Source organism: Salvelinus sp. IW2-2015, linkage group LG9 (genome assembly GCF_002910315.2).
Source record: "Salvelinus sp. IW2-2015 linkage group LG9, ASM291031v2, whole genome shotgun sequence".
Lineage (NCBI taxonomy): Eukaryota > Metazoa > Chordata > Actinopteri > Salmoniformes > Salmonidae > Salvelinus > Salvelinus sp. IW2-2015.
Genome location: NC_036849.1, coordinates 14,139,880 through 14,155,472, shown reverse-complemented (window position 1 = coordinate 14,155,472; position 15,593 = coordinate 14,139,880). Strand labels below are relative to the sequence as shown.

At 44.8% G+C, this 15,593-nt stretch overlaps 1 protein-coding gene across 1 annotated transcript in view; it reads right to left on the bottom strand.

The window, feature by feature from the left end:
• Positions 1-5,815: 5,815 nt before the first annotated feature.
• The window catches only part of LOC111968619 (leucine-rich repeat and immunoglobulin-like domain-containing nogo receptor-interacting protein 2), a 38,316-nt gene continuing 28,538 nt past the window's right edge, over positions 5,816-15,593 (bottom strand). Inside the window, exon 2 of the mRNA XM_023994317.2 lies at positions 5,816-8,144. Within this exon, the coding sequence (XP_023850085.1) occupies positions 6,238-8,073 (1,836 nt within the window). The 5' untranslated portion in view covers positions 8,074-8,144 and the 3' untranslated portion in view covers positions 5,816-6,237. The remainder of the gene's footprint in view (positions 8,145-15,593) is intronic.

Below are 15,593 nucleotides of genomic sequence, written 5' to 3'. Positions count from 1 at the left end.
AAGTAACACAATAAAATAACAATAACAAGGCGATATACAGGGGGCACCGGTACTGAGTCAGTGTGCAGGGGTACAGGTTAGTTGAGGTAATTTGTACATGTAGGTAGGGGTGAAGTGACTATGCAGAGATAATAAACAGCGAGTAGCAGCAGTGTACAAAACAAATGGAGGGGGGGTGTCAATGTAAATAGTTCGGTGGCCATTTGATTAATTGTTCAGCAGTCTGAAGGCTTGGGGGTAGAAGCTGTTAAGGAGCCTTTTGGTCCTAGACTTGGCGCTCCGGTACCGCTTGCCGTGCGGTAGCAGAGAAAACAGTCTATGACTTGGGTGACTAAAATCTCTGACAATTTTATGGGCTTTCCTCTGACACCGCCTATTATATAGGTCCTGGATGGCAGGAAGCTTGGCCCCAGTGATGTACAAGTCAGTACACACTACCCTCTGTAGCGCCTTACAATCAGATGCCGAGCAGTTGCCATACCAGGCAGTGATGAAACCGGTCAGGATGCTCTCGATGGTGCAGCTGTAGAACTTTTTGAGGATCTGAGGACCCATGCCAAATCTTTTCAGTCTGCTGAGGGGGATAAGGTTTTGTCATGCCCTGTTCACGGCGGTCTTGGTGTGGTTGGACCATGATAGCTTGGTAGTGATGTGGACATCAAGGAACTTGAAACTTTCGACACGCTCCACTACAGCCCCGTCAATGTTAATGGGGGCATGTACGGCCCACCTTTTCCTGTAGTCCACGATCAGCTCCTTTGTCTTGCTCACATTGAGGGAGAGGTTGTTGTCCTGGCACCACACTGCCAGTTCTCTGACCTCCCAGAGTCCTTAGCTTAGTGATGAGCTTCGTGGGCACTATGGTGTTGAATGCTGAGCTGTAGTAAATTAACAGCTTTCTCACATTGGTGTTACTTTTGTCCAGGTGGGAAAGGGCAGTGTGGATTGTGATTGAGATTGCCTCATCTGTGGATCTGTTGGGGCGGTATGCGAATTGGAGTGGGTCTATGGTATCTAGGAAGATGGTGTTGATGTGAGCCATGACCAGCCTTTCAAAGCACTTCATGGTTACCGACGTGAGTGCTACAGGGCGGTAAATCCTTTAAGCAGGTTACCTTCGCTTCCTTGGGCACAGGGACTATGGTGGTCTGCTTGAAACATGTAGCTATTACAGACTTGGTCAGGGAGAGGTTGAAAATGTCAATGAAGACACTTGCCAGTTGGTCCACGTATGCTTTGAGTACACGTCCTGGTAATCCGTCTGGCCCCCCGGCTTTGTGAATGTTGACCTGTTTAAAGGTCTTGCTCACATCGGCTACTGAGAGCGTTACCACACAGTCGTCCAGAACAGCTGGTGCTCTCGTGCATGCTTCAGTGTTGCTTGCCTCAAAGCGAGCATAAAAGGCATTTAGCTCGTCTGGTAGGCTTGCGTCACTGGCCAGCTCGCGTCTGGGTTTCCCTTTGTAGTCCGTAATAGTTTTCAAGCCCTGCCACATCCAAGGAGCGTCAGAGCCCGTGTAGTAGGATTCAATCTTAATCCTGTATTGAAGCTTTGCTTGTTTGATGGTTCGTTTGAGGGCATAGCGGGATTTCTTATAAGCGTCCGGATTAGTGTCCCACTCCTTGAAAGCGGCAGCTCTAGCCTTTAGCACGATGCGGATGTTGCCTGTTATCCATGGCTTCTGGTTGGGATATGTACGTACGGTCACTGTGGGGACGACGTCAGCGATGCACTTATTGATGAAGCCAATGACTGAGGTGGTATACTCCTCAATGCCATTGGATGAATCCCGGAACATATTCCAGTCCATGCTAGCAAAACAGTCCTGTAGCGTAGCATCCGCGTCATCTGACCACTTCCGTATTGAGCGAGTCACTGGTACTCCCTGCTTTAGTTTTTGCTTGTAAGCAGGAATCAGAGGATAGAATTATGGTCAGATTTGCCAAATGGAGGGCAGAGAAGAGCTTTGTATGCATCTCTATGTGTGGAGTAAAAGTGGTCTAGAGTTGTTTTTCCTTATGGCTCCACACGTGACATGCTGGTAAAAATTTTGTAAAACTGATTTAAGTTTGCCTGCATTAAAGTCCCCGGCCACTAGGAGCGCCGCTTCTGGATGAGCATTTTTTTGTGCCTTATAGAGTTGGTTGATATAGATAATATAGATGAGAACTCTCTTGGTAGATAGTGTGGTCTACAGCTTATCATAAGGGACTCTACCTCAGGTGAGCAATACCTCGAGACTTCTTTAATATTAGACATCGCGCACCAGCTGTTATTGACAAATAGACACACACACCCACCCCTCGTCTTAACAGACGTAGCTTCTCTGTTCTGCCGGTGCATGAAAAATCCCGGCAGATCTATATTATCCGTGTCGTCGTTCAGCCACGACTCTGTGAAACATAAAATATTAGTTTTTAATGTCCCGTTGGTAGGATAATTTTCATCGTAGGTCATTAATTTTATTTTCTAATGATTACACATTAGTCAATAGAACGGATGGCAGTGGGAGTTTACTCACTCGCCTAAGAATTCTCAGAAGGCAGCCCGACCTCCGCCCCCTTTTTCGCCGTCTTTTCTTCTCGCAAATGACGGGGAATTGAGCCTGTTCCCGGGAAAGCAGTATATCCTTCTTGTCGGACTCGGTAAAGGAAAAAGCTTCTTCCAGTTCGAGGTGAGTAATCTCTGTTCTAATGTCCAGAAGTTATTTTCAGTCATTTTCAGCAACATTATGTACAAACTAAGTTCAAAAATAAGTTACAAACAACGCAAAAAAACTAAAAACAAAATAGCACAGTTGGTTAGGAGCATGTAAAATATCAGCCATCCTCTTCGGCGCCATCTTAGCATAATCCAGGTGAAAGCTATTATCCCTAATTTATATAACTTGTTAACTTCAATCAATGTAGATGAAGGGGAAGAAGGATTTTTAAGCCATGAGACAATTGAGACATGGATTGTGTATGTGTGCCATTCAGAGGGTGAATGGGCAAGACAGAAGTTTTAAGTGCCGTTGAACAGAGTATGGTAGTAGGTGCCAGGCGCACGGGTTTGTGTCAAGAACTGCAACGCTCTGGGTTTTTCACACACAACAGTTTTCTGTGTATCAAGAATGGTCCACCACCCAAAGGACATCCAGCCAACTTGACACAACTGTGGGAAGCATTGGAGTCAACATGGGCCAGCATCCCTGTGGAATGCTTTGGACACCTTGTAAAGTCTATGCCCTGGGCAAATTGAGGCTGGTATGAGGGCAAAAGGGGGGTTGGGGTGCAACTCAATATTAGGAAGGTTTTCTTCATGTTTTGTACCCTCAGTGTATATCCAATTGATCTAATAGCTATCACACTATGATGCCTATCTAAATACGGCCCGTTGTTCAGTTGCCTACAGGGTTTGTGTTCTCACACAGCCAGGGCGTATTCATCCCTAAGGTGATTGTAGTCCTCTGCAACACCATAGCCATATCCACAGGTAGCTGGTGGCACCTTAATTGGGGAGGACGGGCTCATAGTAATGGCTGGAACATTGATACCATTCCATTCATTATTATGAATCGTCCTCCCCTCAGTAGCCTCCCGTGCTACCATCTCTACCTCTCTCTCTCTACCCCCCCTCCCCCCCCCCCTCTCTGTCTCTCCTCTCTCTCAGTATTCATAGTGACACTCAATGGGGTCCTAAAGTCTCGGAGCCCAAGGTAATTAGTGAGGGGGAAATCATCCTGATTTAATGTGCTCAAGGAATAAGAACCCGGGCTTGATGACGTCATAGTGGACTCTCCCTCCAGTGCTTTCCTCGGGTGTGAATCCACATTCTGATATAACAACGTCAATGTATGATGCTATGCGCTTCGATCCTTTTATTCCTCTCGTCTTTCACAGTGTGCGTCTTACTGACACTTGCCTTGTTTTAATGGGGAATTGCAAAGGGAAGCAGTGAGGTTAGTGGTCTAGACCCGTGTGAGGTTAAGCGGGATGCTCAAGCTAATGGTGTGCTTGGGGCCTCATTCTAAGTAGAGATGAGGATGTAATTCTGCCTGGCTGCTGTGCAATTATCAGAATGGATGCCATTAGTGTTGTAGGGGATATTATTTGGTCTGGCTCTTTATAGAAAATCTTTAAGAAGCGATTTTGGAATGTTTCCCTGCATTATTTTCAATTGAATTTATTTTACTGCTGACAGAATATGTTTGCTATAATCCATGTAGAGACACTAAGTTTAATTACAGGCATAAAATAAAGCTAATAACATAATGTTTCCTCTCCAGATCACAAAGCAGAGCATCTCAAATGATTCACAGATGCTTAGGCGCCTGTGTTAGCACCAATCATTAAAGCACTGATTAGTAAATCCTCTTCATCTAAGAGAAATGGCCTACGGATAGGAGACAGTCATATTATCCATGTGATATTTCTCCCTATTCTTTACTGGATCACTCTTTCCTTGACAAGCTGTAGAGAAACAACTGCAACAAAAGTGATAAAAATCAGATAGGTGGGACTTTGATCTTGTCTTCTTGAATATTCCCTGTGTGCATTCTCCAAAGATAGAACAACTTTTAACCATTAATGTGATAGCATCAAGTGTTTTAACAGATCTCTGTGAAGAGAAGGGTGCTGAATGAAAACGTCAGCAGGAGCTGCATTTATCTGAGTTTCAGGAGACGGAGAGATTCAGGGTCGTTGGGTATATTAGGTGTGGTTTTAAAAGAGCGCTGAATTAAACATCTGGTGGGAAAACAATATATACCCATTTGTCATCTTTCCTTGGCCTGCGTCATAGGATCGCTACAACAACCTATCTCCATCCTTGCAACAACACACCATATATTAGTTTCTAGTTTACATTTAGCTAAGAAGTCTGCACATCTTTGGTTTGCTATTACACTATCATACAGTTTAGGTCTATGACGTCAAGTAAAAATGAAAGTACTGATATGTCTTGGAAATAACAAAATATTAATGACCACATGAAGCTTTATGATTACGATTTATTTCCGTTTGAAAATATACCCATAAATTTATCATATGAAAACATTTAAACAACCTTTAACATTGTATCACAACTGGATCACACATGTTGACACCTACATCCCCGCTTTTACAAAGAGTTGCCCTTAATGTTATTCTTTAATACACATTTTTTTTCAACAGTTAAAACATTTCAACAAAAACACCACAACTTTCAAATGCCATCAATGAAATACCCAGAAACCTATTTTAACCCAAGAGAGGCCTCGGGACATGCCAGCTTGAAGCATTGGGGCCAAAGAAAAATGAGAGGGGATACAATACAACCCATAACTCACCAGGCTGAGATTTGTCCTGTTCAAAGGGGACATCGGCCAGTAACTCTTTGCTATTGTGTCTAGTCTAGTCACTGACCGTTTATTTTTCATTACATCAGGGGATTTTGCTGGCAGGAAAATCTGCAATTGATTTATAATGTAATAAAAGGGGATTTAACATAAGATATTTATCATCTGTGTTTTTCTCCAAGCAATAACCCAAATTTTCAGCTGCTACTATTTCTTCAGCAGGAAGATACCTTGAGTTCTTCTAGTGGTTTTAGCTGAAATCCCACTTGAAGTTGTAAATATCGTGTGTATACATTTTCCTTCAGTTGAAGCTCGAGTTGCCAAAATCCCGCTATGCTTATCTTGAGGTGGTACAAAGGGGAACACTTGAAAATATTTATGAAGCAGGTCTCTTGGATATTGTTCGTAGTGATTTGCATGTGCATACAAACATACGTAACACTACATTTTACTCAACAAACACACCTGCTGCTTAGATGGTTATTAGACACAATTTTCTCCAGACATGATAGAGCAATGACAGCTCCACTGTCATCTCAACTTCTCCCTTGTCACTCCCAGAGACTTCCTTTCTCACCTTGGTGTCACCCCGAGTCTACAACATCATTAGTCATCACATCACCAGCGTAGCACAGGCCCAGCGCTGTATCACTGCCTCACTCTCATTGATATGTGGGCTATATAGTATTATATCCAGTGTATTGTATGATAACATCATTTTATATAAACAATTCCACAGTATCATAGATCACTATTATATCAACATGTCCACTGAATCACTAGATCACCTTCATATCAACACCACTATATCGGTACATCACTTTCATTTTCACAACTCCACTGTATCAAAGAAAACGTTGAAAATGATATGCACTGTATTTTGTTTGTTACTATCATATGTGTTGGTCCGTTTGTAAATTTAAATCATTTTCATGTTGACTCGTCTGGGCCCGCTTGTCTCATTTGCCTCCGCTGCTGTCCCATTCGATTTGCGGGGAACGTACTCAATGTCGAAGTTGCTCTTGTGCCTTCCCTTCCCACGACTCCAGGCAAACAGGAGGAGGAAACAGAAGATGACCACGCCCAGGAAAGACAGGCAGCCCATGGCTGTGGAGATGATGATGGTCTTCAGGTCTATGGGGTTTGTCATATTGTACAGGAGGGTGCCGTTGGCCCAGGTCCCGTTGGAGTCCGCCAGGAGACCGCTCTTGTTGGTGTAGAGCGATCTATCGCTGATGCCCAGGCTCTTCACAGCCAGCGAGGCTGACATGCTGGCATTGCCCGCCGCATTACTGGCCACACACAGGTACACACCATTGTCGTGCAGCTCCGCAGCCTTAATCTCCAGGGTGCCGTTGGTAAGGACTGTCACCCTCCCGGTGCTCTTGGCTGTGACATAGCGTCTGTGTGGCGTCACCCAGGCCATGGATGGCCGAGGAGCCCCGTCTGCTATGCAGTTGAGCCAGACAGGCTGCCCCTCGTCTGCCAGCAGCAGCTGGGTGGTGTTGGGCCCGATCCATGGCTTGGTGCAGGTCACATACCGTGACACCAGCGGCTCCTTGAGGTCCCGCAAGGGTTTCCCACGGATGCGCTCAGGGGCACTGCACTCAGGCTGGGGGTCAGGGAGCTGCAGCAAGGGTGGCTTCCGACCACTCAGCAACCATAGGAGCCGGCAGTCGCACACCAGAGGGTTCCCCCCCATAAGCAGCGTCTGCAGGCTGTCAGGGGACGCAAACACAGCTTGCTCCACAGAGTCCAGCTGGTTGTGCGACACATCCAACATGCGCAGGTTTGGGAGTACCAGGAAGGCCAGGGGTTCAATGTAAGCCAGCTGAGCCCCTCGCAGGTGCAACTCCTGCAGTCGCGGAAGCTTGTCTAGCACCCCTTGCTGGATGTGCTGGATGCGGCAGAAGGATAGGTTTAGGTGCGTGAGGTAGGGTAGGTTGCGTAGAGCAGGGCCGGGAAAAGAGGACAGGTTAGTGTTGGTGACAGTGAGTGTGGTGAGGTTGAGACCGTGTAGCGACAGAGCGGGGAAGACTTCCAGCCAGGGCCAGTAGTCAATCTCCAGGTGGCGAAGGTGGGGAAGTCTTTTGAAGGAGTAGGGCTTCAGGGCACCAATGCCCAAGTGGCGCAGGCGGAGTTCCACCAGGCTGTGTAGGTGCCCCAGGGCATCAGTGGGCACAACAGTCAGGTTGCAGCGCTCCAGGGTGAGGCTCTGTAGGCCCAGCAGGCCAGTAAAGGCCCTCTGGGAGATGAACACCAGCTCATTGTCACCCACCTCCAGGGACATCAGCCTCCGAAGGTCCTGGAAGCCGTGGTCCAGCAGCACCACCAACCGGTTGTGGCTGAGGTCCAGACTGGTGAGGTTGGCCAGGCCAGAGAGCACACCGGCGGGGACCAGCTGGAGGAGGTTGCTGTGGAAGTTCAGCGAGCGCAGGGAGAGCTGAAATTTGAAGGAGCCCGGTTCGACCACGCCTATCAGGTTATCGCTGAGGTCTAGATCCTCGAGCTGTAGGAAGGAGGAGAAGTTGTCCGGTGTAATGCTCCGCAGCTTGTTCTTGCTCAGATCCAGAAGCCGAGTCTCAATGGGGATGCCCTCGGGGATGGTAGGCAGTCGCTTGCGGTGGCAGCTGACTGACTTGGTCTGGGCGGAGCAGTCACAGCGAGCGGGGCAACCCAGGACGCAGCTAACCAGCAGGAGCAGTAGAGCCCCGCCCAGAAGAGGATAGCAGTGGTACAGGGCAGAGCGCCGCATGACTTTTACCCACGCTGCCCTCTGTCACGGCACAGCTTGGTATCCATGCAGACCACCATCACGGTACAGCCCTGCAGCACAAAAACACACACAAAGAGCAGCACATTAGAATACCTAATATCAATTTTCATGCAAAATAGCACTGTTTGTTATAAAAAGCATTACTGCCAACAAAGCTTTCCCCCTGCTGCTTTCTTTCCCCCCACCCTCCGTTTCTCTTCACCTGTTCCCCATCTCCTGCTCTCACTCCATCCTTTCTAACACTTTCACAGCAGATTTCTGTCAAATTAAATTCAAATCAAATCAAGTGCATTGACACAAAGCAATATGCTTCATGGAAAAAATGTGCTATGACGTTCAGCTGCATCAGAATAGGACATGGTATCTGTCATGTAAAAAAAAACAGGAGCAACATTGTTACAATGCTTGTGGCCAGGACTGACCCTGGTCGCACCTCAGAGACGAGGCAGAGACCCTATTGGATATGCAAGGAGGCGGGAGACGGGAGTTGAACCAGGGGCTGCTCTGTTCCCACAGGAAAAAAAGAGAAGGATAGGGAAGAAAATGCCTCCTGGTCAACAGGTTGTTGGCATAGCAGATGGTCTGAGACGTTTGCCTGAATGCATCTGTTGTGTATTCTATAAACCTTGCCTATTATGGATCCTACTCCGGTTATTCTGTCCTGTTACAATTTAAAAAGAATAAACTAACTAGCACAAAACCATGTCGAGGTGAGCAGATGGTAAGCACAAAGACAGACATACGTGCACATTTCCGCTGAGGTGAGTGACACATTCACTGAAAGATGGGGTGAGTACGCAGATACGCACGTCATGCACACACGCAAAAACACACACAGCACTCATCCCTCTCCCCGACTCTGAAGAGCTGCACTCTGGTGTCTTCACTACCATCTTTCTCTCTTTCCCACCCTTTCGCTCTCCCTTATTATATATCTCCCTCTCTTCAGTATCTATCTGTCTCTCTCTCTCTTTCTCTCTTTGCTCCTGCTGCTGCTACTCTACTGTTCTCTTATCCTATGGTCCTCCCTTCTCACACATCTTCTTCACACCTTTTCTCTCTCTCGCCGTCATTGCCCTGGAAGAAGCCCCATTCTCTATATTCTCCAATCCCCACAGGCTGTGTTTTATCGATTGTGACACAGACACATCAGATACCAGGAATGTAGCCTTTTACAAAGAGCAGACCGTTGCCATAGCAACCACAAACCCTCCCTCCCATCCGCTCTATGTGGTCTGCCAATCAGATTAATGAAAAAAAAGAGGACTCGTTTTTTAATATTCTCAAGGTCTGCACAAAACATGCATTGAATATATTTAAAATCTCTGCTTCATTAACACGCAAGCGTCGAGTTTACAGTGTCTCGAAACTGTCAGCCTGCCTGGTTATTTGTCGAGCTGTCTGATTGCCTATCCGTCTGCTGGTCTGTTAAGTATCTCTGGGTATCTATCTGCCTTTCTTCAAGCCTGTCTGGTCTGGGTCTTCTTATCCCTCTGCCTTTACCTATCGGGTACCTGTCTGTCTGTCTGTCTGTCTGTCTGTCTGTCTGTCTGTCTGTCTTCTGTCTGTCTGTCTGTCTGTCTGTTCTGTCTGTCTGTCTGTCTGTCTTGCTGTCTGTCTGTTCTGTCTGTCTGTGTCTGTCTGTCTGTCTGTCTGTCTGTCTGTCTGTCTGTCTGTCTGTCTGTCTGTCTGTCTGTCTGTCTGTCTGTCTGTCTGTCTGTCTGTCTGTCTCTGTACGTGAGTGTATGTCTGTTTGTGTGCCAATCAGTCTTTCCGACAATCTGTCAGTGAGTCTAAGTCTGTGTCTGTATCTGTCTCTATCAGACTATCAAGTTACCTGTCTATCTGTCTCTCTGCTGGTGTATCTATTGGTCTGTACAGTATGTCAATTAGTCAGTCTTTCTGACAGGATGCCAGTGTGCTTGGTCTGGTCTGGCACATCCTTACTCCCTTGAAACTATGCCAGAATGTTTGTTGCCACTTTGGACTAGAATTGTTGGACAATGGAGAACAACCCTGAGAAGTCTAAGAAGAGAAGGGTGAGGGGTCATTCAGAAGTGCAGACCTACAGGGTATAGAGCTTTTTAGGATTAGAGACGCAGTTGGATTTGATATGCAGTTAAACTGTAGAAAATTTGACAGGCGATTGAGAGCAGAGGTGAGACGCATGAGTCACGGTGGGAGAGAGGAAGAGAGAAAGAGAGAGAGACAACAAAATAAACAGGAAATATAAGAAATTATGAAAAAAGCATGTGCTAGATTGGGTGAAAGCCTAATTTGCCTGCTGAGTTTGTAGTTTATACCAGCAACACAAGTTAAAATAAAAGGAGACTTTTAAACTCTGAATTATATTTTATGAGTGCACACTCACTGACTGTGTTATTGTTCAGAGAGACAACTCAACTCAACTCAACTTAGTTTAATCTTACATATTCACTTGCTTTACTTTCAATTGTTAAATTGTTCAGTGTTCATACAAGCTCAATATAAGACATACTGACTATGTATAAAGAGATATATGAATACTGTGTATTAATATACTGTGTTCTTCACATACTGTAGTTCATTCTAATATATCTACTACTATACATTACCTTTTTGTTACACTGCTTATACACACTGCGTGTTTATATACTGGATTCTTGACATAGCTCACTGTAATATATACAGTACCATTCAAAAGTTTGAACCACCTACTCATTCAAGGGTTTTTCTTTTTTTGGACTATTTTCTACATTGTAGAATAATAGTGAAGACATCAAAACTATGAAATAACACATGGAATCATGTATTAACCAAAAAAGTGTTAAACAAATCTAAATATATTTTAAATTTGAGATTCTTCAAAGGAGCCTTAACGACAGCTTTGCACACTCGTGGCATTCTCTCAACCAGCTTCATGAATGCATTTCAATTAACAGGTGTGCCTTGTTAAAAGTTAATTTGTGGATTTTTTTTTTACCCCTTTTTCGTGGTATCCAATTGGTAGTTACAGTCTTGTCTCATTGCTGCAACTCCCATACGGACTCTGGAGAGGAGAAGGTTGAGAGCTGTGCGTCCTCCGAAACACAACACAACTCAACCCAACCAAGCCGCACTGCTTCTTGACACAATGCCCACTTAACCCACTTAACCCGGAAGCCAGCCGCACCAATGTGTTGGAGGAAACACCGTACACCTGGCAACTGGCAACTGTCAGCGTGCACTGTGCCCGGCCCACCACAGGAGTCGCTAGTGCGTGATGGGACAAGGACATCCCTGCCAACCAAACCCTCCCCTAACCCAGACAACAGTGGGCCAATTGTGCGCTGCTGTCTCATTTACATTTACATTTAAGTCATTCAGCAGACGCTCTTATCCAGAGCGACTTACAAATTGGTGCATTCACCTTATGATATCCAGTGGAACAACCACTTTACAATAGTGCATCTAACTCTTTTAAGGGGGGGGGGGTTGAAGGCCAGCTGCGACAAAGCCTGGACTCGAACCCAGAATCTCTAGTGGCACAGCTAGCACTGCGATGCAGTGCCTTAGACCACCGCGCCACTCGGGAGGCCCGAATTCCTTTCCTTCTTAATACGTTTGAGCCAATCAGTTGTGTTGTGACATGGTAGGGGTGGTATACAGAAGATAGCCCTATTTGGTAACAGACCAAGTCCATATTATGGCAAGAACAGCTCAAATAAGCAAAGAGAAACGACAGTCCAGCATTACTTTAAAACATGAAGGTCAGTCAATGCGGAACATTTCAAGAACTTTGAAAGTGCAGTCGCAAAAATGTAGTAAAGCGCTATGATTAAACTGACTCTCATGAGGACCACGACAGGAAAGGAAGACCCAGAGTTACCTCTGCTCCAGAGGATAAGTTAATTAGAGTTAACTGCACCTCCGATTGCAGCCCAAATAAATGCTTTACAGAGTTCAAGTAACAGACACATCTCAACATCAACTGTTCAGAGGAGACTGCGTGAATCAGGCCTTCAGGGTAGAATTTCTGCAAAGAAAGCACTACGAAAGGACACCAATAATAATAAGAGACTTGCTTGGGCCAAGAAACACGAGCAATGGGCATTAGACCGGTGGAAATCTGTCCTTTTGTCTGATAAGTTGTTTGGTTCCAAACGCTGTGTCTTTGTGAGATGCAGAGTAGGTGAGCGGATGACCTCCGCATGTGTGGTTCACACCGTGAAGCATGGAGGAGAAGGGGTGATGGTGTGGGGGTGCTTTGCTGGTGACACTGTCTGTGATTTATTTAGAATTCAAGGCAGACTTTTCCAGCATGGCTACCACAGCATTCTGCAGCGATACGCCATCCCATCTGGTTTGCTCTTTGTGGGACTATCATTTGTTTTTCAACAGGACAATGACCCAACACACACCTCCAGACTGTGTAAGGGCTATTTGATCAAGAAGGAGAGTGATGGAGTGATGCGTCAGATGACCTGGCCTCCACAATCACCCGACCTCCCATCCGGGGATGAGTTGGACTGAAGGAAAAGTGAAGGAGTGAAGGAAAAGTGCTCAGCATATCTGGGAACTCCTTCAAGACTGTTGGAAAAAAACTCCAGGTGAAGCTGGTTGAGAGAATGCCAATAGTGTGCAAAGCTGTCATCAAGGTCAAAGTTTGGCTACTTTGAAGAATCTCAAATATAAAATATATTTAGATTTTTGTAACACTTTTTTGGTTACAACATGATTCCAAATGTGTTATTTCATAGTTTTGATGTCTTCACTATTAATCTACAGTGTAGAAAAAAGCAAAAATGAAGAAAAACCCCTGAATGAGTAGGTGTGTCCAAACTTTTGACTGGAACTATATATATATATATACAGTTGAAGTTGGAAGTGTACATACACCTTAGCCAAATACATTTAAACTCAGTTTTTTACAATTCCTGACATTTAATCCTAGAAAAAATGCCCTGTCTTAGGTCAGTTAGGATCACCACTTTATTGTAAGAATGTGAAATGTCAGAATAATAGTAGAGAGAATGATTTATTTCAGCTTTTATTTCTTTCATCACATTCCCAGTGGGTCAGAAGTTTACATACACTTCAATTTAGTATTTGGGTAGCATTGTCTTATTCAAATTGTTTAACTTTGGGTCAAACGTTTTGGCGTAGCCTTCCACAAGCTCTTCCCACAATAAGTTGGGTGACTTTTTGGCCCATTTCCTCCTGACAGAGCGCTGGTGTAACTGAGTCCAGGTCATTGTATGGCTCCTTGCTGGCACCCACTTTTCGAGTTCTCCCAGAACAAATTGTTCTATGGGATCTGAGGTCAGGGCTTTTGTGATGGCCACTTCCCCAATCCTTGACTTTGTTGTCCTTATAGCCCCATTGTTGCCACAACTTTGATATATGCTAACTGGCGGGTCATTGTCCATTTTGGAAGACCCGATTTGCGAGCCACGCTTTAACTTCCTGACTGCATGGTCTGTTGAGAATGGTTGCTTCAATATATCCACATCATGTTTCCCTCCGACTCACTAGGGATGCGCATGATCTATTTTGTGAATGCAACCAGGTCCCTCCTTGCAGCGAGCAAGCACCCTCACAACAATTGGATGCTGCCCACCACCCAACACGCTTCACGGTTGGGGAGTGGTGTTCTTTGGCTTGTAAGCCTCCCCAATTTTCCTCCAACATAACGATGGTCATTATGGCCAAACAGTTTCTATTTTTGTTTCATCAGACCAGAGGGAAATTTCTCCAAAAAGTACAATCTTTGTCCCCATGTGCAGTTGCAAACCATAGTCTGGCTTTTTTAGTTGGCGGTTTTGGAGCAGTGGCTTCTTCTTTGCTGAGCGGCCTTTCAGGGTTACGTTGATATACGGACCCATTTTAATGTGGATATAGATACTTTTTACCTGTTTTCCTCAGCATCTTCACAAGGTCCTTTGCTGTTGTTCTGGGATTGATTTGCACTTTTCGCACCAAAGTACGTTCATCTCCAGGAGAGGAAACGCGTCTCCTTTGTGAGCGGTATGATGCTGCGTGGTCCCATGGTGTTTATACTTTCGTACTATTGTTTGTACAGATGAATTGTGTACCCTTCAGGCATTTGGAAATTGCTCCCATGGATGAACCAGACTTTGGGAGGTCTGTAATTTTTTTTCTGAGGTCTTGGCTGATTTCTTTTGATTTCCCATGATGTCAAGCAAAGAGGGACTGAGTTTGAAGGTAGGCCTTGAAATACATCCACAGGTACACCTTCAATTCACGCAAATGATGTCAATTGGCCTGAGGTCTTGGCTGATTTCTTAGATATTTCTTTGATTTTCCCATTATATATTTTTTCTTTTTTCTTTAACTAGGCAAGTCAGTTAAGAGCTTTTCTTATTTTCAATGACGGCCTAGAAACAGTGGGTTAACTGCCTTGTTCAGGGGTAGAATGACAGATTTGTACCTTGTCAGCTCGGGGATTCGATCTTGCAAACTTTCAGTTACTAGTCCAATGCTCTAACCACTAGGCTACCTGCCACCCCAATACTTCATATCTAGCAAAGAGGCACTGAGTTTGAAGGTAGGCCTTGTAATACATCCACAGGTACACCTCCAATTGACTCAAATGATGTCAATTTGCCTATCAGAAGCTTTTAAAGCCATGACATAATTTTCTGGAATTTTCCAAGCTGTTTAAAGGCACAGTCAACTTAGTGTATGTAAACTTCTGACCCACTGGAATTGTGATACAGTGAATTATAAGTAATATAATCTGTCTGTAGACAATCGTTGGAAAAATTACTTGTGTCATGCACAAAGTAGATGTCCTAACCAACTTGCCAAAACTATAGTTTGTTAACAAGACATTTGTGGAGTGGTTGAAAAACGAGTTTTAATGACTCCAACCTAAGTGTATGTAAACATCCGACTTCAACTGTATATGTAATATACCGCTGTACGTATCATTCTTACTATATATTTTAGTGTATATACGCATAGAACGTATTTGGATGACTGACACAGTGATATTTGGTTTGCTAACTGGATTTGTTCTGACATTCTTGATTTCTTGTTTCTCGATTTTTATTATTTATTATTTGTGTATTTGTTTGACATTTTACTACGCTGTTAGGAGCTAGTAACACAAGCGTTTCGCACCCGCTATAAAATCTGCTAAATGGTGTATGTGACCAATACATTTTGACTTGATTTGATTTACTCTCAGAACCGCCTCTCCATTTTCTGTAGTCATCAAGCCATATCCACTCAATTCCAGATCAGTTACATGACCAGCCAATTAGTGGTTGTGTTTTCTCTGTGTACAATGTGTACAATGCATGAGAGCACAGGGAGATCCCAATTATTTAATTAGAATGAATGTTCACCAGCCATGTTTAATTATTGATTTACAAGTCATTATTTTGGAATTGTCACGCCCTGATCTGTTTCACCTGTCCTTGTGATTGTCTCCACTTATTTTCCCCGGTGTTGTCACGCCCTGACCATAGAGAGCCATTGTTTCTCTATGGTGAAGTGGGTCAGGGCGTGACTGG